The 26,098-nt window shown below is 28.5% G+C and overlaps 4 protein-coding genes across 5 annotated transcripts; 1 reads left to right on the forward strand and 3 right to left on the reverse strand.

Moving 5' to 3' along the window:
• Window positions 1–508: 508 nt before the first annotated feature.
• On the reverse strand, window positions 509–4,141 carry LOC124930889 (U-box domain-containing protein 35-like). The gene is made up of 6 exons (XM_047471259.1): window positions 3,942–4,141; window positions 3,670–3,849; window positions 2,971–3,187; window positions 2,761–2,874; window positions 1,738–2,166; window positions 509–1,255 (listed from the first exon to the last, which is right to left on the reverse strand). The coding sequence occupies exons 3-6, from the start codon at window positions 3,070–3,072 to the stop codon at window positions 569–571; spliced, it is 1,332 nt and encodes a 443-aa protein (XP_047327215.1). The 5' UTR covers window positions 3,073–3,187; window positions 3,670–3,849; window positions 3,942–4,141; the 3' UTR covers window positions 509–568.
• Window positions 4,142–6,897: 2,756 nt separating this feature from the next.
• LOC124932880 (ran-binding protein 1 homolog b-like) lies at window positions 6,898–9,413 on the reverse strand. Its single transcript, XM_047473591.1, has 4 exons — window positions 9,146–9,413; window positions 8,915–9,066; window positions 8,697–8,822; window positions 6,898–7,424 (listed from the first exon to the last, which is right to left on the reverse strand). The coding sequence occupies exons 1-4, from the start codon at window positions 9,307–9,309 to the stop codon at window positions 7,210–7,212; spliced, it is 657 nt and encodes a 218-aa protein (XP_047329547.1). The 5' UTR covers window positions 9,310–9,413; the 3' UTR covers window positions 6,898–7,209.
• Window positions 9,414–14,149: 4,736 nt separating this feature from the next.
• LOC124931950 (uncharacterized protein At4g33100) lies at window positions 14,150–14,843 on the forward strand. Its single transcript, XM_047472539.1, has 3 exons — window positions 14,150–14,289; window positions 14,398–14,482; window positions 14,563–14,843. The coding sequence occupies exons 1-3, from the start codon at window positions 14,219–14,221 to the stop codon at window positions 14,641–14,643; spliced, it is 237 nt and encodes a 78-aa protein (XP_047328495.1). The 5' UTR covers window positions 14,150–14,218; the 3' UTR covers window positions 14,644–14,843.
• A 323-nt stretch (window positions 14,844–15,166) lies between these two features.
• Window positions 15,167–16,663, reverse strand: LOC124931949 (probable WRKY transcription factor 50). Of its 2 annotated transcripts, none has more exons than XM_047472538.1 (3): window positions 16,480–16,663; window positions 16,257–16,389; window positions 15,167–15,368 (listed from the first exon to the last, which is right to left on the reverse strand). In XM_047472538.1, exons 1-3 carry the CDS (start codon window positions 16,646–16,648, stop codon window positions 15,206–15,208), a joined length of 465 nt encoding a protein of 154 aa, XP_047328494.1. In that variant the 5' UTR covers window positions 16,649–16,663; the 3' UTR covers window positions 15,167–15,205. The 2 variants fall into 2 exon arrangements, with proteins under 2 accessions (XP_047328494.1, XP_047328493.1); XM_047472537.1 differs by having other exon boundaries at window positions 16,257–16,401.
• Between the last annotated feature and the right edge of the window lie 9,435 nt (window positions 16,664–26,098).

A 26,098-nucleotide genomic window follows, 5' to 3' on the forward strand; every position in this document is an offset into this window, starting at 1 on the left:
CACACTATCCTGCCCATGATCAATACCAATAAGTTTGAACTCATTCTGTTATTGATGGATGCTGATAGAATTGAAGATAAGAGATTGAAGGAGATGCCATATTAGTTATGGTTAGATTTTGTTAGGGTGAGACGTATTAAGATTTCAGGTCAGATTATTTTGTTATCCAAACTTGAAAACCCCAACCTTTTGTGTCGAGTTCGCAGGTCGAGTTCATTTTTGTCACCATGTGACACATGGTGTCCACAAAAATAATTTGTGTTGATTAAATGACTTAGTAAAAAGATATAACACATCTAAATGTCTTTAAAAGAAGTCTTTAAATGGCCCAAATAATAAATCAACCCTTATGCAAATATTTACTTGTTTATTAACCCCAACATCATAATTGATAAAATCATATATAAAATTAGAAAACACATTAAACAACATGTATATATATAGTGTGTTAAATTTACCTATAAGAATTTTACAGCTGAATTTTTTTTGTTTGCCTATGCATCACTAGGAAAATTGTGAAACTCTTGTTTTATTAAAATAACAAATAGTTTTGTTTAATCGCTCTTCGTCATCTTTCTAGTTGACTTAACCGTGTGAGCTCGGGCAATATAACCTTGGCTAAATCCGGTCTATCCTTCCTCTTCAACGCACTACATTTCAACGATAATCTCGCAAAATTTGTCGCCTCTTCAATCGGCCAATCCAAAACCGAAGGATCAAGCAACTCATGCATCTTCCCATTCTGGAGCGCCTTCTCAACATGATGTGTTAGCCCCATTGGAGGTCTAGCCGTTATAATTTGAAGTAACACGACTCCGAGTGAATAAATATCTGACTTAGTCCCAAGCTTGCCCGATTGTTGATACTCAGGATCAATATAACAGAAAGTACCTGCTGCACTAGTCATGTGTAGTTGAGTGATCTCGTCTGCTACTGAGGCTGGGACGAGTCGGGCTAGACCCACATCGCCTATTTTGGAGACGAAGTTTCGGTCTAGGAGAATGTTGGCTGGTTTTAAGTCGCGATGGACTAGCGGTTTTGGTTTTGCTTGGTGGAGAAATAGAAGGCCAGTTGCTATTTCGGATGCTATTTTGAACCGAGTTTTCCATTGAATTGTTGGGGTGTTGTCTCTTTGGAGTAGGCGGTCTTCTAAGCTTCCATAGTCCATGAACTCGTAGACTAAGCAACCGTATTCTGGGCATGCGCCGAGAAGTAAGACTAGGTTTGGATGTCTCACGCAGCTAAGGATCTCAACCTGACAAAAAATGTATAAATATTTTAAGAACAAATCATTACAAAAGTGTAGAAATATGGAGTGACATCCAAGCATGATAACGATTAATTGTGAAGAATCATAACTAGGTGGTAGTATAGTTAGTAAACACCCTGACCATTTAAAAAAACAAAAATTAATAATGATTAATTATTAACATTATTAGAAAAAAAAAACTACTAAGACGGATAAAGACCCGGACAATGACCTTAAAAAATGAATTTTTGTGCTCAACCATTGAGACATGAGTCACAATTATAGTAATAATTTTGACCACGATGTAAAACGTAATTTGCATATCAAATAAAACAAGAAAAAAAATACTCTATAATTTAGATCATAATCTAAAAATTAAAGCATTCGAATCAAATTTGGTCATTCTTAATCTTTATACTTTTTCTGAAAAAAAAGAAGTAAAAAATGGCAAAGAAAAGAAAGATACTCATACAAGATCAAAAACATACCTCTTGTTGGAACTGTTTTCTTCCTTGTTTAGCATCGGGTCTAAGAACTTTAATAGCAACAGCAGTGTGATCAATTGTCCCTCTATAGACAGGTCCATATCCACCTTCACCAATTCTAGAGGAGTCTACAAAGCCTCCAGTAGCAAGATCAATATCTTCGAGAGTGTACATTCTGTAACGAACATCATTATTTGACAAAACGTCCAATGCTTTATTTTTCGCTTTTTTCTCTCGTATCACTCTCAATTCCGCGTACTGTCTTCTCTTTGTCTCGAAATCAGCTAGCTTTTGAGCCTTCTCGGCTAATTTTGTAGCAGTATTCGCTCTAGCCTTTTCCCCTTGTACAACAATAAGAGCAGCCTCTTCTGAGAGACGGGCTTGTTCAAACCGAATGACTTTTTCTTTCTGCCACATGTCTAGCTCGTTTGCCTAAAGTTAAGACAAAGAAGAAGCATTTGATCAAACTGAAAAATAAGTCATGGAATGCGAATTTTAAGTGTAGAATTAGTTTAAGTGTCTAAGAAGAATAAATGATAAATAAACTAAATTAATTGACATGAATGAAAGTTTTTTGTCCAACAAAATTTGTTTAATGCTCAGAATATGTGAAGGAATGCATAGACATGGATTCCACATGTGAGGTATGTTGAGGCTCCAAGAGAAAAGGATTGACACTATTGTGAAGTGTGCGAAAAAGTAAATTAAGGCAGCTAAGTCAATGTTGGATAAAAAGATGCATAATATTTATAATGGAGTAAACTACAATTGGCGAAAGGGCACCAAATCAGATCATGCTAATGAAGCATCCGCTAAGAGAGTTGAGCTTTCTAGTTGACTTTACCTACTTTGATTTAGGACTTTAGGAGCTTTGAGTTTTTCTTTTGTGGTGTTACATGATGTTTCCTTAATTAACTTATGACAATTGACTTCAAGATTTGTTTTTCAATTATTTAGGCTACAAACAGCGTAACTTAAATTTATCGAAGAAAGACTGGAATGATGCATTGATGCAAAATATCTTACCTCCCTGTTGGCTGAGGCTGCTTCTTTGCAAGCTGAGTCAATCTTATTTTTGGTTTTCTTGAGATCCGCCATCAACTTTTTCATCTCAACTCTAAAATCTCTCTTATGTTGAGTCTATGGAAGTTTTAGCATCAGATATCAACGGAAATTAAAATTTTCACTAACTTGATTACATAAAATTAACTCCCCAATAAGAACTGTTTCACTTACTGTAGTTTCTGGAGGGATGTCATCTTTCTCAACATGAACATCGCGTTTGGCCTTAAGATTGTCATTTTCAGCAGAGGAGTCAAGAGATTCATTTCTCTCCATTGTTGGCGGCTTACTGAATGAGCAAACATAGTTAAAATGCTTTGAAACATTTGAGATCAATTTCGTAGGGGAATTAGTCCATTCACTTTCACCTTCTCTGATTATCTCTCTTATCCTATTTGACAAAAAAAAAAGCACAAACTCATGGTAAACAATAGAAACTTCTAATATCGATGTCATCTGTTAAATCGTAATTTTTAAACCAGAGTAGATAAGGAGAAGTCTCTAATGATTACTACCCGGTGTTTGATGTGGTTTCGAATAAATATCTCATTGCCAATCAATTATTTCGTCAAATCATCAACTAAAATATAGTTCAAAAATATAAAAACAGCAATTACATGAAGTAAGGGTATTTGGGTCATTACAATTATTTCAAACTCAACATCTAACTCAGATTATTTGAAAAAACAGAACAGATCAAACAAGGGTAGTAATGCCATGGACATGGTGTTTGTGGAAATTGTGAGGATAAGGTAATATATATGTTATGCAAACAAACTTAATATCCTAACAAGTTAGATATGGAAATATGTATAAGAATATATAACTTATGAAGTTAGAAAGTTATAATGTCTAGTCACTTCCCTATATTACCTGCTGCATCCTTCAAATTCAGGACGTGAAGTTTTCTTTGAAGATGGTATGGCATTACTAATTGGACATAACAATGCTGGCCTGACAGAAAGGAGCTTGTTTTTTCCAATTACATAAACAGAACAAGTATCTGGTGCATACTTGTTTATGATGGCTGAGACATTATGGTTTCTTAATTTCCTGCATCAAGATTCAAGAACCCGAGGAGGGGAAATCTTAAGATCTGTTCATGTAAATGTGTGATGAAAAAAGATACGAGATCAAATGAAGACCTAGAGAAAGATGTTTTGGTTGCTGCACCAAGAATGAGACTGGTAACTGAGTTATTGCTAATATAATGAAGAATTGCTTTAGAAATATCATTATCTTCTATGACTACTTCTTTAACAACAACCTGTATATTAATATTAAAACTTGTATTAATAAAGGAATTATTATGAAATTCATAATACCTATTGTAACAAAGAAATATAATCTTACAAGAACAGAAACCAAAAAAACTAGAGATGAGAAAAAATTAGAAGGAAAAAATCACCCACATCCCCAACCTACGCATGGGATATAATGAGAACATCGTCCACAAAGGATATACACAAACAAAATTGAGAACAAGTCGCCCTAACAATCCTCAAAAATCATCATCAGCAACTAACTATTCAAATCAAGGTTCTCGAAATTGTTCAAGCTTACAACCAAACTAAGGTTCTCATTCGAAACTCATCCTCAACAAAGCCAAAGAGCAATAGTAAATGATTTTCCTTCAAAGATCAAATCATTAACTCGGCCACACATAGGAAGATATTATGAGAACTACATCCACAAAAGATATACATAAACAAAATTAAGAACAAGTATCCCTAACAATCTTAAAAAATCATCATCACCCACTAACTGTCCAAATCAAGGTTCTCCTAATTGTTCAGGTTTACTAATCTCATCCTCAACAAAGCCAAATAGAATCCAATAACAAATTATTTTCCTTCAAAATTAATTAATGACATCGATTTGTTTTTCTTCCCCATTTTTCAATAAGCCAGGAGTAAGTCAAAACATGCCCTAAAACCTAGATTTCAATAACTATTCTAGCAGCAGATATGAGGTTGCTTTCTTATATTTGATACAAATATGATGAAACAAAAACTCTCAATGTGTAGAAACGAATCAATAATATCTCACCCCTTGTCGTGCACAATATACTCGGTATAAACTGAAAATATCGGCTTGTGTCGATCCTTCATTTTCTTCCATAGAATCGTCACCCACGCCTTTAACCTCTTCGAAAACAATTCATAAAACAATGTAAAATGAGTGGAAATGGAAGCCTCGAGAGATATAACATGAAAATCAGATTCAATTGAGATTGAATCAGATCGATACCATTGGAATAAAAGAAAGAGATATGTACTAACTAATTTTCGTTTTATCGCTGGTGACATTGATGAGAACGAGAGGGGAATTGAGAGGTAACATGTGCCGAATCGCCCACCGAACAGCGTTGGGGCTGTTTCTGTCCCTATCAACAGCCACAGCTGTAAGGCCACCGATTCCGGCCGAATGGACGGATTCGTTAGCGGCTGGTGCGAGAAGAGCCATTTAGTCTTATCTCAGATTCAGCATGCAATGCAAGAACCTGTGATCGTATTTGCCAATTTGAAAACAATCTGCAATTGATTTCTCCTCCACCGGAATCTGTCCGTTCCGGTGACGGTTCCGGTGACAAGAACGGGCTCTCCGTTTCTCCCCTCCCTTTCCCTCTTCACTGAAAATTTGGAAAACAATCGTTGGGTGTAACAAACCAACGGCATGTATATGTACTTTCCCTCTCTCCTAATCTCCATCTTTCCCTCTCTACAAATAATAATAAATTTTAAAATGTCACCAAATTTTTTATTATATATTTAAATTGACATATTTGATTCAATTTTCATTTTATTTTTGTAAGCAAATATATGTATTTTTTTTATTAATTTTTCTCATTTGGGGATTAAACATAATAACATAAGTGGTTCTGTTTCATGATAAATAAAATTAAAAATTTGAGATATTATGATAGTCGTATTCACGTGCTCTAATTCACTGAGAGCCCTGCCCCGTCCCTATTGGATTCGTTCTCGGGAGGATTCTAAAAAAAAATATGGTGAGTTACAACCATAGTTAAAGAACCAACTTGGTTGAGAGGGGACAATTAAGGTATTCAACTCATTGAACATAGTTCTATTATCGCATAAAATGTAAACGAGTCTTGAATAACTGACCAAAAATAATCTTGGTAGGAAAAGAAATTCAAAATTTTAGTTGTACATTTTAGTTGATAAATGTTGTGCATTATCTTCATAATTGTAATTAATTTGAATAGAATTAACACGTAATTTATCATGAGATATAATATTAAGTCCGAATAATTGTGAAAATTATAGACAAAAAATTTCGGAAGAAATCGAGTTTCTGAACAGGACACTACTTCCCTACCTGAGTTACCTATTGTCTTCTATAACCTAAATTAGTGTAAAGTTTATATCTTGAATACTTAATTGCATAGTTTTGAAATTCGACAAACCCGCAAACTCGGTGAACCAGACGTCAAACCGGGCTTGGGCTGATGAAAAAATCGGAAATGCAATTTCGACCAACCTGTCGGTTGGACAGGAAATTCGGCAGCCCGGGTTAACCTAACAGGGTTATCCTATTTTTTTTATAAAAAAAAATCACTTCTTTTATTTCTCACTTATCACTCTTAGTTTCCCTCTCACCATTTTTTGGTTCTCATTGGTTTGCCTAATTCTAGTTCCATATGGATAGATTACTTATTTTTAGTTCTAGACACGGAAAATAACACTTTTTCATTCACCTCAAGTTTCACCTTCTACCAGAATCCGCTTTTATCATACTAAAAAAAGTAACCCACCTTCTACCTGAACCCACTTTTATCATACTAAAAAAAGTAACCCAGTCTCTTCACGAGTTGATGACAGATTTCAAAACTATGCTTAATTGTATTCAATTTCAAAATAAAACAAAACTAATTTGAGATTATAAAATAAACCTTTCCAAACCATGGTTAATAGAGTTTAAAAGAATTTGATTCTCATTTGGAGTTACACTTTAGGGTAGGATCCTAAATTTGAGAGGAGTTTTATTCATTTTAGTTAAAATCTAGTATTTTAGATTAGAGAATTTGGAGAAGAACATTTCTATATAAAAGCAAAAACTAATATTTGAAACTTAAAATAACAAATATAATAACTTCAAATAGATAAATATACCACAACCATAAACAAAAGAAGCAAAAAAAAGAGTATCTTTAAGAAAATAGTTCACAATAAACCAACAACTGCTTCAGACTTACAAATGAGCAACTCTATGAAGCTGCAAACTCAATTGAATCACACAAAAGTATGAAAATCAAACACACAAAAAATGGCGATAAAATGAAGACTCGAGAACAGAGACAAGCTGACACAACCAGAACTCAAACCGACCAAGTCTATCACTGATTTACGATATGTAACAAAAAAATATTATTCCCATTCGCGTAAAACCCTATTTCTCATCAGTGGCCGACTCCTCCTTCGCTTCTTCTTTCTTCTCCTCTTCCTTTTTCTCCTTCGGTTTGTCTTCTTCAACCTTGGTTTCTTCTTTTACTGTCAACTTCTCCAAAAGGGTAGCGGTTGAAGCAGCCTCTTCACTACTTTCCTCGGTGTTCCCTCCCTCAGCTTGAGCTATTTCCTCAACCTTACTTTTGAATGTTTGACAGTCTACAGGAAAAAAAGAAATTAGTAATCGAAAAAATGAGTAAACATCAATATCTGAGATCGCTAAATGTTAGCAAGTTAATCTATTCAATTCTTAGAAGAACAATATGAAACCTGCACTGGACATGACAATATCCTACAACTGTATATTTTTGCAATAATATTGGGCCTATTTGGAAAAACTCTTTGTTCTAAATCTGAATCAGGATCCAAATGAAAAATTGTCAATGAATTCTTAAATATGTAATCTAGCAAGTTCTTCTTTCAAATGTGGTCTCATCTAAATTCACATCTACATGAGATATTTGAAAAAATAATGTGTTACCAAATGAATCCATATTCAAGATACAGTATGTTGAGAAAATAACCAAAAACATACTAAAACAATACAGGAATAAGGGTAAAGGAATGAAAACACAAGGTTAAGTCTTGAGTAGTTGATGATCTAAGATTTTCAACAACTTTAAACATCCAAGTAGTAATCATTACAACACATTCTAAAAGTATAAACCCTAAACATTGTATGACACAGACAGAAATAAGTGAGGCATACCCAGCAATCTCCTTAAGGATAAATTGAATTGTTGAGAAATTAACCACAAATCTAAAGTGATGGTGAAGGTAAATGAATGAACACAAGATTTATCGAGAATTGACCAACAATGCATATGGGGAGTTGTTCTACAGATTTCCAATGTCAATCAACATCTCTCTAAGTAACCATATTAGAGAATACACTTGTCCAAAACCCACTAAAAATATATACTGAAACAGTATATAAGTCAAACATAACAATCTCCACCATGAAAATATGAGCTTGACGATGAATGAGCCATACCCAACACTATGTACATAAAGCACAGTTCAAATAACTCAAGTCTCTAATAGAGCACTGATATTGGGGTGTCAAACACATAGTTCAAATAGCAAAATCACAAGTTTTGTTTGATCTGAATGCATCAATGTTCCAGTTAAGGTTGTATACTTCAATTCAACTATTCAAGACATCAAACCTACGATACCCAACACTATGTACATAAAGCACAGTTTAGATGACTCAACCCTCTAATAGAGCAATGAAATTGGGGTGTCAAAACACATAGTTCAAATAGAGAGATCACAAGTTTTGTTCGATCTGAATGTATCAATGTTCCAATTAAAGTTGTATAGATACCTCAATTGAACTATTCAAGTCATCAAACCTCCAATACCCACATGAGATTCCCCATATAAAAACAACCCAAATTGTGAAAACACAAGGAATGAATCACTCACTTTCAATTGAAGCAAAACGAATGCAGAATAGTTCTTCCTTCAATTCACCATCAGCAAAATCAGATGCATGCCAAACACAAGACTTTTCATTTCCAGCGTGTTCTTGAAGTGTAATAGAAGAACTCACTGCAATCAATATAAATATAAGAACACAATTCATCACTAACAATCTCTCATCCATACATACAAACATATTTATACAGATTATGAAACATTACCAAAATGATTGGCACAGATCTTGAGAGTCTTAGATTGACGCATAACAAGCCTAACTTTCCCACTTTCTTTATGCTTAAGAAGTTTAACAGTACCAGTACCTCTTTCTTTCCATTGATTACTTTCCTTATCAAATCTATACAGTTTTGCTTTTCTACATAAAACAAAGAAATCTAAAAATTAGGTTAAGATCTTCAAAAACATAAGAAATCAATAAATAATGATTTACATACAGGTCGAGAAGAATATCTTCATCTTCTTCACCGGTTGAAACAGCGACCTCTTGAAGCTTGATAATAGGAGCAATTTGTGCCCCGGTATCTTCATCTTCTACTACTCCAGTCTCCGATGCTTCCTCTTCCTCTTCTCTGTGCTGGGGTTCAGTGGAACTCGCCATTTTCGTTATAGATTATTGAAGAATTTATCAGAATGATCGAATCAAGAATGTGAAAAAGTAGATAGAGAGAAGGTAGACAAACATATATGTATATATATAGTTCTTCAGGCGGCCAAAGCCCATTAGAGAAGAGTTAGGGTTTTAAGATCATTTCTGAAGAATGACAATTTTACCACCCAACTTTGATAATATAATCATAATTGCCATTGGTCCAAAAGTAAATAAATAAATTGTTTTTAATAATGTATTGTATATATGATTTATTCAGTTAGCCTATTTATTTATTTTTTGGAATTTAATGTAATTTATTTTATCTGTATGGTTATCTTACTAAGTAGTAATTTAATAATAAAGTTATGGAAGAATGATTTATCATTTTATAAATAAATTAAAATTTGAAAATTCTCTACTTTATTAAATTTTTAATTCACACAAACTACACGGATCAACGTCTCAAGTTTTTGTTAATATTATTATTATTTCTTATATTTACTTAACTTAATTAGATTCTTTACACTCCATAACCATTTTATAATAAAAAAAATTAAAAAAAATATGTTTTATTTAATTAATTTTCTGTTTTTATTTAATTTTATGAGTTATTTTTTTCAATAAATTTTCATTCAAATCAAATATAGAAATTTTCTTTTACCAATAATTTTACAAACAAATGAACTTTTATTTCAATCATGCATCTATTGAGAAGAATATTCAATTATTGGATACCAATTTTTGTATAAACATTTGGTTATACACATTTATATGATAAAACCAAATAAAACCCCACTTCTAATTGCTATTATTAAACTGTTATAACAAGAGATAATTGATATTTTTAAATTTTGATTTAATTTTTATATTAACCTTTAACTTTAAAATACATAATGTATGGTTTTATTTCATCTACTACATAAGTCTGAAATATATTCCTTATTACATTAAAATTTAACTAGTTAAATATATTTTTTAATTTAAATATATTGTTTATAAACTTTTTTTAAATTTTTTTAAATTTTTTTAAATTTTTTTATCCAATATAATAATATTTGAAAAGAAAATATAAGTATTTTTTGTTATACAATAGTATTATAAGTTAAATAATAAATATTTATGAATTATTTAAAATAAGTCAAAATATAATGTTAAATACATATATAATTTATGTTTAGATATTTGAATATATATATATATATATATATATATATATATTACATATTTATTATATAATTTATTTATTTATATATATATATATATTTATAAGTTAATAGTTGTAAAATATTAATATAAAAATTAAAATAGAGTGTTAAATATATTGATTTTTTATTTTAGCATTTTAAATATTTATTAAATAATTAGTTTAAAATGTCACAATATTTGCTTGAATTTTTTAATAAAATATATTATCATATTATTATTTCTTAATAATTATTAAATAAAAATAAAATTATGATTTAAAAAAACTTAATATAATATAAAATAAAATAAAAAAAACAAATTCATGAAACTTTAATCTTTTAAATAATTCATGAATATTTATTATTTAATTTATAATATTATTGTACAACAAAAAAATCTTATTGGTAAATTGATTATTAAATAAAAAAAACTTGAATAAAAATGTTAATTAAAAATATAAAAAACTAAAAAATATATATATTAAAAATATATTTAACTTTTAAAATTCTGTTTTAAGACTTATTTAATAGTATAGAAAGTCAAATTAAACATTATACTTTTAAGAAACAATCTAAAAATTTAGACAAAAATACTTGATTTCATGTTCTAAATCTGCAATGTAATTGTTGTAACCTCTACATAATCTAACAAATATAATAATTTAACAATTTGAAACTTCACCCATATTTTATTTTCCATTTGTTACTAAAACTTGTTTTTCCACACAAAAAATCAAATTTCAGGAAAAATAGAAAATGTCAGTTATGAAAAATTTACAAATTAAACCATCACTATTTTCACAATACAAAAATAGTTAAGTAGTAAAACACACACAAATCCAATAAACAAAAGAATTGAAAAACATCCAGACACAAAAAGAATTATATATATTGTTTAAATTTTGTCTACTTCAAGAATTACTATAAAGCACATTTAGAAAATATATCCCAAATAATTTGTTTGATCTGGGAATATTTTAGAAAAAATGTATAGATTGTATAATTAAAAATTTGGCTCAATTGATCGAATTGGATTGTTTTCACCGCAAGTAAGTTCGAACTTTGAATTGTTTCATATAAATATTGATCAAAATTTTAGACATTTGAAACTTTTTTAAATGTCTTATTTTAAAGTATAATCTTTGTTTTTTTTAATTAATTTATCACGTTATTAAATGAAATAATATTTAGAGATGTTTTGGTCAAGTTTTTTAAACTTGAATATTGTTTTGATAATATTTTTGAAATTTACGCATTCTATTTTGTTAAAGTTGGATTGAATTACTACAAAAATATATAATCTCAATAAAGATTTGAGAAATTTTGAATATAGATAAATTTATATTTGTTTTTTAAATAACTTCATAACGACATAACATTGTGCATTGTTTACCAATTTATATGTATTTGTATTTTAAATCGAGTATTTTTTAAGATATACACGTTCAAACCTGTTGAATACCATTTGAAAGTCTTAAGAAGTATGTAGTACATAAAAATATATTGAAAAAAAAAATAATAGTTATTTTATTTGTATAAATATAGTAACTAATTAAGAAAATAAAATTATTATTTTAATTTGTGAAAAAATCTTAAATGACTAAAATTATGATAGTTAGGATCTCATATAATACTATTCAAAGTTCGAGCTTCATACGATAAAAAATCAAAGTTCGAGCCTCAAATTGTGATTGGGCCTTAAAAATTTTGTTATATAAAAAATGAAATATTTGAGATTATTTAAGTGAAACTATTCATAAATGCTTTTGTATTTAATATTTAATTTTTTTAATAAAATAAAGTACTAATTGTCAAAGTCTTGAAGCTTATTGGTATAGATTTATTTAAATAAATTTTAGATTGGGATTAATTTTGAGAAAAATGAGTTTTTTAATTATAAAAAGACTTAAATTATATAGTGATAAAAGAAGATGTCAAATTCTTGGACTTATTGGTATAATAATTTTTTTTGAATAAATTTTAAAATATTTTGATTGGGATTGATTTTGATAAAATAAGATTTTTTTTTATAATTTGAATTATATAATGATAAAATAAATTTTGAAAAAAATAAATATAATGTATTTTAATCTTTTAAACAATGAATTGATAATGAAAGTGATAAAATAATGTTTAATTATATGATATTTATAAAAAAATTGATATTTTCTTATATTTGAGATCCTCTGCTACCAAACTTATCTGATCTCATACTTCCTCCCAATAATTATCTTAATGTCCCTCCTATGTGAGAGTAATTACTTTAATGTCCCTTTTATGTGAGAAAGCATGAAAATAAAGAAATATTTGGTAATAGAGAATTTTACTTTATTTTCTTGGCTCATGATTCGGCCACATGAAAATAGAATCAAAATTCAATTATGCACTCTCCTTTATTATTACTGATAATTAATAATTTGTTCAACTCATAATCTCCTTTTTGAATCAAAATACTTAAGTTTTATGAGAGTTATTTTATTAATCATAATCCTTCTTCTTTTCTGCAGTTAAACCTTTTAACTTTGTATATATTCAATTTATTTTATATTGTGATCAAATAAACAAATGTTTTGCAATTATTCTAAAAGATGGATTAAGAAATAACTAGATGAAATCATTGTAACAATTTTGTTTGAAGATAAGTTAAAGCTTTATATTATTAATTAGTTATTTTGATTAAAATTTTAAAATTGCATGTGTTTGTGTTTTAGTAATTTTAATTTTATTTACAAGTCAATGATAATAGTAATGATTTGTTCGAATGAGCTGAAATTCACTCCAAAATATTTTTAATATTTTTTTACGGTTAAAATGTAATTTAATTCCCTATTTTTTTTTCAAAATTTTCAATTTAGTTCAATATTTTTTTCTTTATTTTATAAAAAATTGACAAAATTTAAGTTTATCTATTCATTTTATTTATAATTTGATTATATATTTTTTTAGTTTATTTTCTGTTCTAATTATTTGTATTAAATAAAAATTATGATCGACAAAATTAAAAAGTTATATTAATTATAAACTTTAATAAAATTAAAATATATACAGCAATAGAGAGATTGAGAAAGTCAAGAGTGTGATAAAAGAAAAGGGGGTTCTAATCGTACTGAAAACTAGAGAATATTATTAATATTAATGTATATACAAATAGTGAAAAAAAAATATGAATGTATATGGAAATAGAGAGAAAAATGATACTAATTGATTTTGATATTAATTAATTAAGTTATTAAATAATTAATAATATATGTATTGAAATTTTGGAGCATAAAAGGCAGCTGTTATACAAAAATGTATAGCTTCCCTTCTCCTACACCACATTAGTCCCGACTCGACTCAACCCGACCCTTATCCTACACCACATTAGCCCCGAATCGACTCGATGGTTAGTTCGGTCGTGCCCTAAAATAATGACGTGTTTTTTTGTTAATTTTTTCGATATACACTATTTATATTACTAGAAATTATGATAATTTTATTTAATATTTTAAAAAAATATATAACAAACAATTTATGTATATTATAGCAAAAAAATAAAATAAAAAATCTTTTATTAGAATCATACTATTTTTCTAAAAAGTAAATAATAATAATATATTACAAAAAATAAAAAACAATTATTTAGACAAAATAAATTTGGGGAAATCCGAAACCGGATCCGGAAATTTACAGGAGAAAAGTTTCATCTCCAAATCAACAATCGGCCGCCTTGTTTCAGATCAGAACTACCATTTATGGGGGCCAAGAGAGAAAAGACTTCACCTTGTGCCGATCTTAGGGCTGCGTATCAAAATTGCTTCAACAGGTATCCTCTCTATTCGTTGTATCCATTTCGACCCAGTTTTCCAAATGTTCTACAATCGTTTATGCTTCCTTTTGTGTGAAAACCCAATAATTTTGAAGTTATGAACAGATGGTATTCAGAAAAGTTCGTGAAAGGTGATTGGAGCAAAGAAGAGTGCGTTTCAGAGTGGCAAAAATACAGAGATTGTTTATCTGTAACTTCTGATCATTTATCATTTTCTTTTGCTTGTTTCATCTTTCTTTCTTATTATAACCTTATTTGACTGATTTTCAGCAACATCTGGATGATAAACACTTGAGCCGGTTCTTAGAAGCAGAAGGCTTGACTGCCCGGCCAGATTCCTTTCAGCGGTAGTGGTAGTGGTAGTGAATTCTTCAATTAGTATGTAAGTTAGTTCTATAACATGATTTGCCTGGTATACTTCATGGGTTTTGACTAATTGTATCATCTAACTACTTGAAGATATAGAAATGAAAAGATATATATGATTGTATGACAATGTTGATGTTTCAAGAGTGTTGAATATATGTGGTTGATTAACCTTTTCAGATGTTCTAGCATTCTGTGTGAGGATTATGTGATCAATTTTGAACCCATTTGGTTTCTTTTTGTTTGCTTCATTTTGATGTTATTTCATTCTACAATCTTCTTCGTATTGACATGAACTAGTTGTTTTGTAGTTTTTAATACAATTGCTTGCCCTTTCATGAATAACATTTTTAGTTTCTTTTAGAAAAAAACCCAATTCGAAGCTAGGTTTGTTTCACTTAAAAACTGCATTCTTGAAAACACTGGGACATCTGTAGAACCCTTTTGAGAGTTGGTTAGGTAGGGGGTATTCATTGTGATCATTAACTCAAACCTTATGAATATTAGATTGGTGAAAATGGTGTAGTTTTATTCCACACTTGTAAAGTTAAGACAAGGAAGCATGAATATCATAGTTATGTTGAGTTAGATGGAGTGTGTGGTGATTATGAACACCCTCGTATGTTGTTATCACATATCTTGTGTCCTCTTTGTCTCGTTCAACCCTCTTTTTCACCGGGCATCCTTCTGCATAACATCGATAATAGTTCCTGCGTATTCAAGTGAATCTCATAAGGAGAAACAAATTAGAAGATTATGTATATGAATGTTGACAAAGCGAATTGATGTCTTGAATTTAGGGACTACAATAGGACATATAAACGGAGAATGAAGTTACCATTCCTAATCGGTTATAGTTCACTGGGGAGTTTAGAGAATTCCACTTTCATCCCTACTCTGTTTTAGTTCAGAGTGAGTTTAGAGAATTTTAATATCATCATCGTTCTATCCCTTATTCCTTTAAATTGAGTTTGAATTGAATTGATTCAGATATGAACATATTGAAATTGTTGTCATCCCTAGTCTGGATTGATGTTGTTTATTTAACCAATTATTATTATTAATCCGTCATTGGATTTGGAGAATGTTAATAGGACAATGTTTATATTTTATATAACTGACATTACAATTTACAAGTAATATTATTTTTTATCTAACTAAAAGTTATCTAATAAATTAAATATTCATAATAAATATTATTATGAAGAGAATTAAAAATAGTCTATAATTATTATTTTGTAAAAATATCATAAATATTAATATATAAAGTAATAAAGAATATGGATGACAAATATATAGTTCACATTATAAGTTATAACTATAGAAATTAAATGATATGATCTATTATTATTATTATTGCTGCGCGTGTCTTGTTTTTATGGGGATTTTATTTTATATATATTTAATGGTTGAAAAGAAATAAAATATGATATGAATTTTGTGTAAAATATTTGAAAAAAAAAACTAGGATCACAAGAGTTGGTTTTTTGATTTTTAAATTGATTCATAACTAAATATTATATAAATAATCTTTATTTCAATAAACCCAAACCAAACAATTGGCATGGTAAGATTAAAATAGACATGTTAAAATTTACCTTGGATTTGGGTTGTTTTTAACCATCTTTTTACCATACTTTCTCCATCTAAAGCCATCATCAAGTATTTCCACTTCTGTTTTTGTTCTAAATGCAAACCTTCTTGTTGCTTCCTTTTTCACTTGACTACTACCTTCACCAAAACCTAGTCAAGTAAAAAAAAAACCCTTCTATTTAACCTTAAACCAATATTTAACATTTACAATATGTCAATTTATCTTACTTCTTTCATAAGACTGATCATGTTGGCTGTCATTGCTCTCTTCATGATTTGCATAAACTTGTAGTTGCCCAGGAGTTTCATCGAACCACCCATCGAAATCAAAGAAGTCGGGTAACTCGTAGTTCCATTCATTTTCCGATTCGATCTTCTTAGGCCAATTACAATCCATGGATCATATGGTAAGTTTGTGTTATTATGTAAATGAATGTTAAAGCATATATATGGTGAAGTATATATATTTCTTAGTCATCTTCCTAGAATAGTTAGTAGTTATAAGAAGCTTCATAGTAGCTAGGTATGTCATGTTCTTGATTGGGAAGGTGGCTATTGCATTGACAATTCTATTGGGTCCACATGTTGAAAAAGAAGATGAATGATAAATAAGCATTTTGGAGAGTATCACAAAAGGGAGAAACACTCAAATACATATCTTTTATTTTATCTTATCTTTTTATGCAGTAAAAATATCCAATTCCATAAGTCTATTTATAAAAATTTTATATTAGAGACCTTACAAATAATATTTTTATTTTACTAAATTTATTTTAATTAAGTATTCCTTAAATCCCTAATATTCTTTTAATATATCAAATAATAAAATTTACATAGAATATGGATAAAAGTATTGAACATATAAGTCTTAAAAATTTGATTTACATTTAAACTATTTATGATTATGATTACCATTCGGTTAGTCCTACAAAAGTAATAACCTTGGTCTAAAAGAAATAGTAAAAATAATATATGTATAATTGACATAATAAATATAAAATCAATATTTTTCAGATCTTTAAAATTCCTACCCTCATAAATGTCCTAACTTCTAATGAGGAGATTGACCCCAACTCATTGATTATGGTTGAGACATGCCCTCAACCTAAATCTTTTAGATTTTGAAAAATTGTTAAACTTGACTAGTTAATAATTCAAACTAATTGAATATTATTTTTTTTTCTTCTCTCGTCAAACTATTTAATTCATTAATCAAAATATTAAAATATTTTATATTTTAAATAATTATTTTATATTTTATTATTATATATTAATACATTTTAAGTTTTTTCATAAAAAAAAAAAATTTTCACATTCTCAAAATCATCCCTCACCAATCCAAACTAGCCATAATCATTCCAATAACTGTTGATAAATTTGTAAACTCATTTTAAATCCTATGCTTTAACTCAAGAAACCCACAATTCCAAGAAGAAAAAAAAAATCTTATTTGAATACATCATGCAACACATATACATTAAGCTATTAAAATATTAGCTCTACAAAATAAACAAGTTAACAAATGACTAAGGATTCTTAGTCATGCAAAATCAAACTTGCTCATAATTCATCTCAAGAAGAATTAGCACCCTACAACCCCATACACATAAAACATAAGATCACAAAAGGAGGCACTTCTATACAGACTAAACTTGTTTTTTTTTTTAAATCATTACAATTTTTCAGTGTTAATTTCATCTAACAAATAAAATGTAAATACACATTGAAATATAAATTGTTTTATTTTGTAATGTATACAAATTAGAATTAATTTGTATATGGAAATATTTAGAATTCCACACTAAATCTTACAAAGTTATTCTCAGTTATTATATATTTGATATGTTTTACTTCATTGTAAACAAATTTACACATTAAATTATAAGATTATAATATTTTCCACAATAATATTTTTAAATAGTTTAATAAAATATAGTCCATATTATTTATATTTAGATTATAAGTTTTTAAATTTATTTATGACAATAACTCTATAGATAAAACTAGTTAGAAGTACCTAAACCTATTCACTCAAGGAGATTTTTCTAAAATTATTAAATTAATTTTAAAAATTTCTAACACTGTAATTATGCTCCCACTTTAATGCATCAAGTTAGAGTGTTTTTTTTAATAAAAATCATCAATTACTTATATTAATAATAATAATAAAAAGATATCAATAAAATAAATAAATAATAGTTTTTTTTTGGTTTCTTTGTTGCTTTATTGGTTTATTTATATTGTAAATTTTGCTTATTAATTTTAATAATAAAATTATTATTTTTTTTGTAGAGACTCGCATCATATTGATATTGTAATATTATATAGTGTTAGGCCGATTCTCTTTTAAGTTTAAAAAAAATTCAAACAAAATCAAATTTTTAATCAATCAATTCTCAATAATTATACCATTCATTTCATTAACTAAAATATACTATCCATTTTAAATTATTATTTTTTATTTTATTTATATATATCAATACACTTTAAGTCTTTTTACTAAAAATAATCCTTACTTCCTTAAAATTATCAATAATCATTATTTTTTTCTCTTTAATTTTTTAAAAAACCTCAATCCGAACGAGGTCTTATCTTTTAGAGAAAGAAAGAAATATTATTTCAAACAAAATAATAAAGAAAAAAAAATTGATAAGTTGATGATGCTAATGAGTGATGAGTGGAGCTCACTTGTACTAATACAAGTCATTGAAGTCAACAAAATCCAGCAAATTCAATTCTGTATCATTGATAAATCGATCAGGCCCCATTTTATCATGACTTGATAGTTGATAGGAACCTATATATTAAAAAAGCAATCCTACTTAGTCCTTTGAACCTTCCTTAGGAGGTTCCTTTTGAAGTTGGTTAGGTTTGTTTGGTTAACATTCTTTTGAGAATGCAAGTGAAACATTTTTATCATATGATATTATTTACTAATTAGTTCCATTTGGAAATACTATGTGAGTAGATTTTATCATATGAGAGTATTTGAATAAATTTATTTTAGAAAAACTTAGTTTATCCCTCTCTGGTTTCTGAGAGCACTGACAAGGCTAAACTCGCCGGTTTCAGAGAGCACTGAATCATTCGAAAGGGTTCAACGAATGAATTCAGGCATGATCCGGATAGAGATGCTTGTCTTCCTCTTCTATCTCCAAGCCGGCCATAAAAGAATAGATAGGCAAAGCAGCCAATAGACGTATTTGTCCAATTGACACATCGGAAGGAATAAATGTTGGACTTATTGGCTCCTTAGCAATTCATGCCAGGATTGGGCAGTGGGGGTTTCTAGAAAGCCCGTTTTATGAAATTTCCGAGAAATCAAAATTCTCTCACTTAGTCCAAGGTTACATCTTTTCTGGGATCGGGTGGAATTCTGTGATGTATCTCTGGAAATATTCTTTTGCCTTGGACGAGGGCCCACCTGGGTAGGGGAGGAAGCTTAACCCAATCTTTCTTGCTAAAGCCCTCGGGAGGACCCTTAAATACAACTATTGGTCATGTGTTGCTTTATTTACATGAATTTGTATATACAATTATATTCAGATTCAATTCATATCCATATATAAAAATTTCAACTGAAACCATTAATATTTAGAATAAAGTTACTGAGTCCTATATTCAATTCAATTGTTATATTATTTTACAACTTTATTAAATGTTATAAATTTCTTTTAATTTAAGTTTTTACAGCACAATGAATTACAAGACAAATTAAGTTTTCTTCTAAACATCAGGTGTTAACAAATAAAAAAATTAGCTAAAATTATAAATTAAAATTTTAGTTAAAATTATAAATTAGAAAAGTCTATAAATAGAATCTGAATTCACACTAATAAAAAGTAATCCTTTTTAGTATGATGGCAACAAAATCTGGATACCTCAGCTTATCTGAAGTCCTATATTAGAGCACCTCAGATTACAAGTAACTTGTTTGGTTAAATTGGCAACCATGCTTCTCAACAACAACAAAAAAGAGTCAAAACCACTTAACATAAAAAAAAAAACTTTCACAAGTAATGTATGATAAAAATTTCTAATAACAGCCCACTTTAGAAAATAAAAGAAATTCAGGTGAAAGTTTTTGTTGACATGGTTCTAGGACGACCAGCTGTTTTTAAAGACCCATCAGCTATAGCTTCCATTACTCTTGTTGTTGGATGACTATTCCTACTACTCTTCCTTTGACCGCCACCATTCTCAATAGCTGCCACAGCCGTCTGCTGCTCTTCCGATGATTTCTTCATCGGTTCATTACTATCTAGGTCACCTTCTTCATTCGTCAAAAAAGTGCCACATGGATCAAAATCAACTGGTACTGGAGGAGGATAATTAAGGTCAAACAATGGACGTTGTTCTTCAAATATCTTTTGTCGTTTCCTAGAAGGCTCAACCTCTTTAGGCTCCCCATGGACAAAGTCTGAAATCATTCTATTTTCAGAATCTGTATTAACCTCTTCCATAGATAGAAGACTAGGATCCGATGAAACCTTGATCAAGACATCAAAAATTGAATCAAAATAGTGCATTCCTCTTACTAATCCACTTCTTCTTGAGAACTTTGCAACCCCGGGAACTAGAAAGACTAGAGATTCTGTTTTGGTATAACACAGTCTTGACTGCTCTGAGTGCCAACCACGTGCAAGCAAAAGAGGCCAAACAGCTTCCCAAAATAAACCATTAGACACGCCCTTCCTTTTATGGATATCTAGTTCAATTAGAAAGTCAAGAATTTGGGCAGGCGTGAGAGAAGAAAAACATGTTATTCCATCTGGGAAATCATCTAGTTTCTTTTTCCGAGGCTCTCTTGTCATTCTCGTTATATCTTTCTTCCTTTTTCCTATCGCCATTGCTTCTACCAAACTTTTCATACCAGTTATATTTTTTAAGGTTGAGACGAATTCTACCAATGTCATCTTCTGATCCTTGAACAATGTAGAAGCCTGTTGTTGTTTGTTTCACAACGGTCGTTAGAGACTAAAATAATCTAACAAAACAAGCATAAGAATGTAAATATTACCTTGGATATTGATTTTACATCTTCTTCCGACATGTTTTCACACAAACGAGATAACAATATTTTCAGTCTGAAGCCTTTGAAAATCCATTTTCCAACCACAACATTCCTCGATTTGGCTCTCTTGTAATTTGACCATATACGATATTCATCACTCTTGTAGAATTTATTTCCATAATAAAATGAGATTATGTTATCTGTTGTTTCGCACCCTAGAAACTTCCTTATCTCCGTAAAATCTTTCCCTTTTTTCCCAAATATACAGAGACCAAGGAGGAGACTTTTATTTTCTAATTTGCTTGAAAAACTGTCGCTAGGTAATTCCGAATCAACAACCTTTCCACTAAATTTGTTCTTAATTTCACTAATATATTTGGACTGTGATATTAGTGAAGGGATTTCAGTTTGGTACTCATCTCCAATTCGAGGGGACTTTTCTTTATGATCAGTAATGATAGTCATGTTTTCTATTGGTGGCATAGAGTCTTTTGAAGATAATCTGCAAACGAATTATTAAAACATCTTAAAATTCAATTAAATGATAACAAAGTTTCGCCTCTAAAAGATATTTTATTCAATAATAAAATGGGATTTGTTGCAATTAAGGTAACAAATACTCAATCAGATGTGATGATGAAGCTAAGTATACAATCTGAAATGGTATAACAGTTAGCTGCTAATGTTGGATTGGAAGGATAAGACATAGGAATCAGACAACAGGAGATTGAAAGAGATTATGAACACATCAGTTATTGAATTCTTCTAATTCTAATATTATAATGAATTGTACCCATTAAATCTTTTAAAGAAGAATCATGCCCTAAACACCAACTAACTCCAGCACAAAATGTAGAATCACGCTTATGAGAAAAACCCTTTTTAATTAAACAAATTCGACTTGTAGAATCGAAGTAGAATATCTAGAGCATTCTTAAACATACACATGTGAAATAATGTATTAGAAAAAAGAAAACATTAATGTATTAAAAAAAAGAAAACATTAATGAAACATACAAAATTGACTGACTTCAAAATATAGTAGATATTGAAACCGAACAAATTTTAAAGCATTATAAGATACGAATTTTAGAGAATGAATTGCGAGTTAAAGATAACCTAGATGTGTTTGCGTATAATTGAAATATAAAGCATTTAAGATCTACACATTGATTAAATAAAACGGATTAAACCTGGTTTATAGAGAATTTTGAATTAGTTGAGAAGAGGAAAATGAAACTCTACCCCCTTCGGATGTCTCTTGCTTACTAGTCGAGAGGGAAGAAGGATTAGGCAAAACTATGAATATAAATTTTATAAATTATAGTCAAGTTTTATAAGAGAATAAATATGCAAAGACACTTATCTTTCATTTTTCTTATAAGTACAAATAGATATCACTTTAATTATTTTTCTTTTTTTTTATAGAAATAAATTAAAATTGTTATTATCTTTTAGTTTTTTAATACTGAATATAATTGTTAAAAGAGTGAATACATTTTTTTTAAATGAGAAAAATTACTAAACAATTGAAAACCCCTGATTCTCTCTGTTGAATTTAATATTTTTAAATTATTTTAAAAAATTTAATTTCTTAATTTATTCTTTTATTGATCACATTCTTAATTAATTTATTAATTAAAATATTATTTTTAAGCCATCCTTACATAATAATAATTAATTAGGAAAATATAAATTTTATGCATAAACTCGATAAAAATGTCAAATTTATTCAAAATCTCATATTCCTAATTAATTATTTTAAATTTTTTCCCACTGATTTTTTATTTTATAACCAAATCTTATCCTTTAAAATAGGACTTATAATTAAATAATAAAAATAACTTAAATATTTATCGGATAACTCCCAGTCTCGCAGAGCAACGGACGTGAATTCCTTTTAAAAACTTTTAAAAAGAGTAGTGATAAAGAGAGAGAATTTGGTGAGGGAATTTAGTGAGAGAATGACTTGGCATCATTGGTTAGAAAATGTAAAAGTGAGAGAGAGAAAATTTGGTGAGGAAATTTAGTGAGGGAATGACTTGGCATCACTATTTTTATGTAAAAGTGAGAGGAAAGAGAGAAGAGAGAAATTATTTGATTTTTTCAATTATCTCACCAAATTCTCTCATCTAATCATTTCTCATTTAAAAAAATAGAGAAAGTATTAGACTAAGCCAACTTTAGTTTGAATAGATTTAAATTCAATAATTTTACTCTACTATCCAAATATATCTCATTCAAATATTAAGTATATATATATATTTTGAATATTCAATCTTATAGATTTAATAATTTGTTTGTAAAATAATTTAATTAATAATCATATATTAATTACAAACACCAATATAATAATTTCAAATAATATTTTTTTTATTAAACATAAGACTAGAGAGGAATGAGTTTGGTATATCAATAAAAATTGTTTATCATAATTATGATCAGATTTTATATATTCTATTTCAATATATCAACTTTTATTATATTAATACTCTATATTTTGACGAACTCATTAAAATAGTTCAAATTAAAAAATATTAAAAAACTAAATATCACAAATTATAACATTAAGGATTATGCTCGTACCAGCATTTTGATTGACATAGAGACTCACGACAAATTTTCTCTTACTAACTCTCATGATTTTAAAATTAGCTATATTTATCATGGCTAAAAAAAACTATATCCCGATTTCCTTAGAAATAAGTGTGGAAATAAAAAAATCATCAAAAATCTCATTTTTGATTAGGAAGCTACCAGTTAAAGAATTTTGATATCTAACAAACTGAAAAAGAAATGATTTCATATCGCTAGCAGATGCAACATTTGTTTGAAGAGTGAAGAATCCGTTGATCACATTTTTCTTGATTGTGACATTGCCAAAAGTATGTGGGCTATTCTGCATAACTTCCTTCAATTTCATTGAGATACACCATCAAAAGTTGCTGACTTCCGAGTCAAATGGATTGAATTGAGCTCTAACAACAAAATCACGGACGACTGAAAACCAATTTCCCTCATCATGTGATGGACAATCTGGAAAGAAAGAAATATAAGAGTTTTCGAAGAGAAAAGTTACGGATACAAGCGCCTCAAAGAATTTATGTTACACGCGTTCGCCTCAATCCGAAAAAGAGGGCTTATACGGGATGAGATTTTTTCGATCTTATTGGTATTTAAAATTCTTACGTTATTTTCTTATTTATTGATTTGTTTTTTTCCTTCTATTTTATCGTTTGAACGCATCATGCACTCTTTTTAAAAAAAGTTGACATTTTAAAAAAATTATTATTCAAAATACTACAATACTCTTCCTTAAATTTTAAATTTTAAATAATGTTTCTTGGGTCAAGACTCAAGAGTCATTACTCACTCATCATGTCTCTTCTACTAACCATACACCAAGATTTAGATTTTAGTGATTTTACCTACACTAATTCATTCAATCCCATCAAAACTTGACAATTAAGTGAGCTAGAGTAGTTAGTAGAGCATAAAAACAGATGTTTTCAGAGTCATTAAATAGTTTGAGTTTTCGTAGTACCCGAATCATTTAAAAAAATGTGTGCTTAAACTAAAATATATGACCCTATAGGTTTTCTTATCTTAAAGTAGCTAGTTTTAAAATGTATGACCCATATAGGTTTTTGTGTCTTACCACTTCACAAAAATTATTATATATATAATGTTCTTATTTTTTAATCTGAGTTTACACAGAAAAATATTATTAAATTTATAAATATATGTTTCAGAATATTATCTCATATAAAATAACACTTTAAAGATGAAATACTTCAATAAAAAAAATTAAAAAGAATTATAATATATATTTTTTCTAATTAAGTTATTGAACTCAAGAAATGTTTTCAAATAGGTCTCATACAACATTATTAATTTTCTTTTTATGTGTTATTTAAACGTGACTTTTACTTAGCTAACGAGCGCCCTAATCGACAAGAAGTTCAGAGGCAAGTGAAGGCAAGTGAGTGGGACTTGAATAAATTACGAAACAATTTATACATATTCAGAGGTTATTTGAAAATTAATTTTTTTTAATATCTAAAATTAAAAAAGAATATGTGGCAAAATTATCAAAAAAAAAAAATAAATCATTTTTTCCATAAAAACTCATCTAATTTAATCACATTTTAAATATTAAATATACTTATCTGGGGATGGAAAAAGAGAGAGGGAAGTAAGAGAATTTACAAATTTTTGCAATTTAAGTTATGTAATTGATACATTATCAAAACTCAATGTTGAAAATTCATTTAAAAATAATTAAGTTAATAACAAATTACTATCAAATCATCAATAAAAAGATCATAAACAAAAATAAATAAATAAACTCAATTCTATAGAAATGATCTATCCTCGTGTAAAGACTATTATTGATATTTTCAATGAAATTGATTTATTTACGACTATAATTTATAAGGCGTTAAATTATGACAATTTGTTTCTTAGTAATAAGTTTTTTATTATTTATTTGTATTATTCATTCTTGCACTTCAATTTCGAAGTGCAGATGAATTACTTTATGTTCAATTTCTAGTGAAGTCTTAGATTTTTTTTTTTTTTTTTTATCACTTTAGAGTTCTTTGCTGTGATGTTTCTCTAATAAAAGTTTTGATCTTACTTATAACATTTTTCCCTTAGGTTTTCAATTCCATATAATGGTCATTTGAAAAACATATTTTTAATTTAGTTATTAAATAGTATTGTGTGACATATTTATTAAATTTCTCGTTCAAGTTTCATGTTAAAGGGAGTTTTTTTTTCAATTTCATGGTATATAAATATATAATTTTGTTTTGAAAGAAAAGGTACCTA

The sequence above is a fragment of the Impatiens glandulifera genome, chromosome 3 (assembly GCF_907164915.1).
Source record: "Impatiens glandulifera chromosome 3, dImpGla2.1, whole genome shotgun sequence".
Lineage (NCBI taxonomy): Eukaryota > Viridiplantae > Streptophyta > Magnoliopsida > Ericales > Balsaminaceae > Impatiens > Impatiens glandulifera.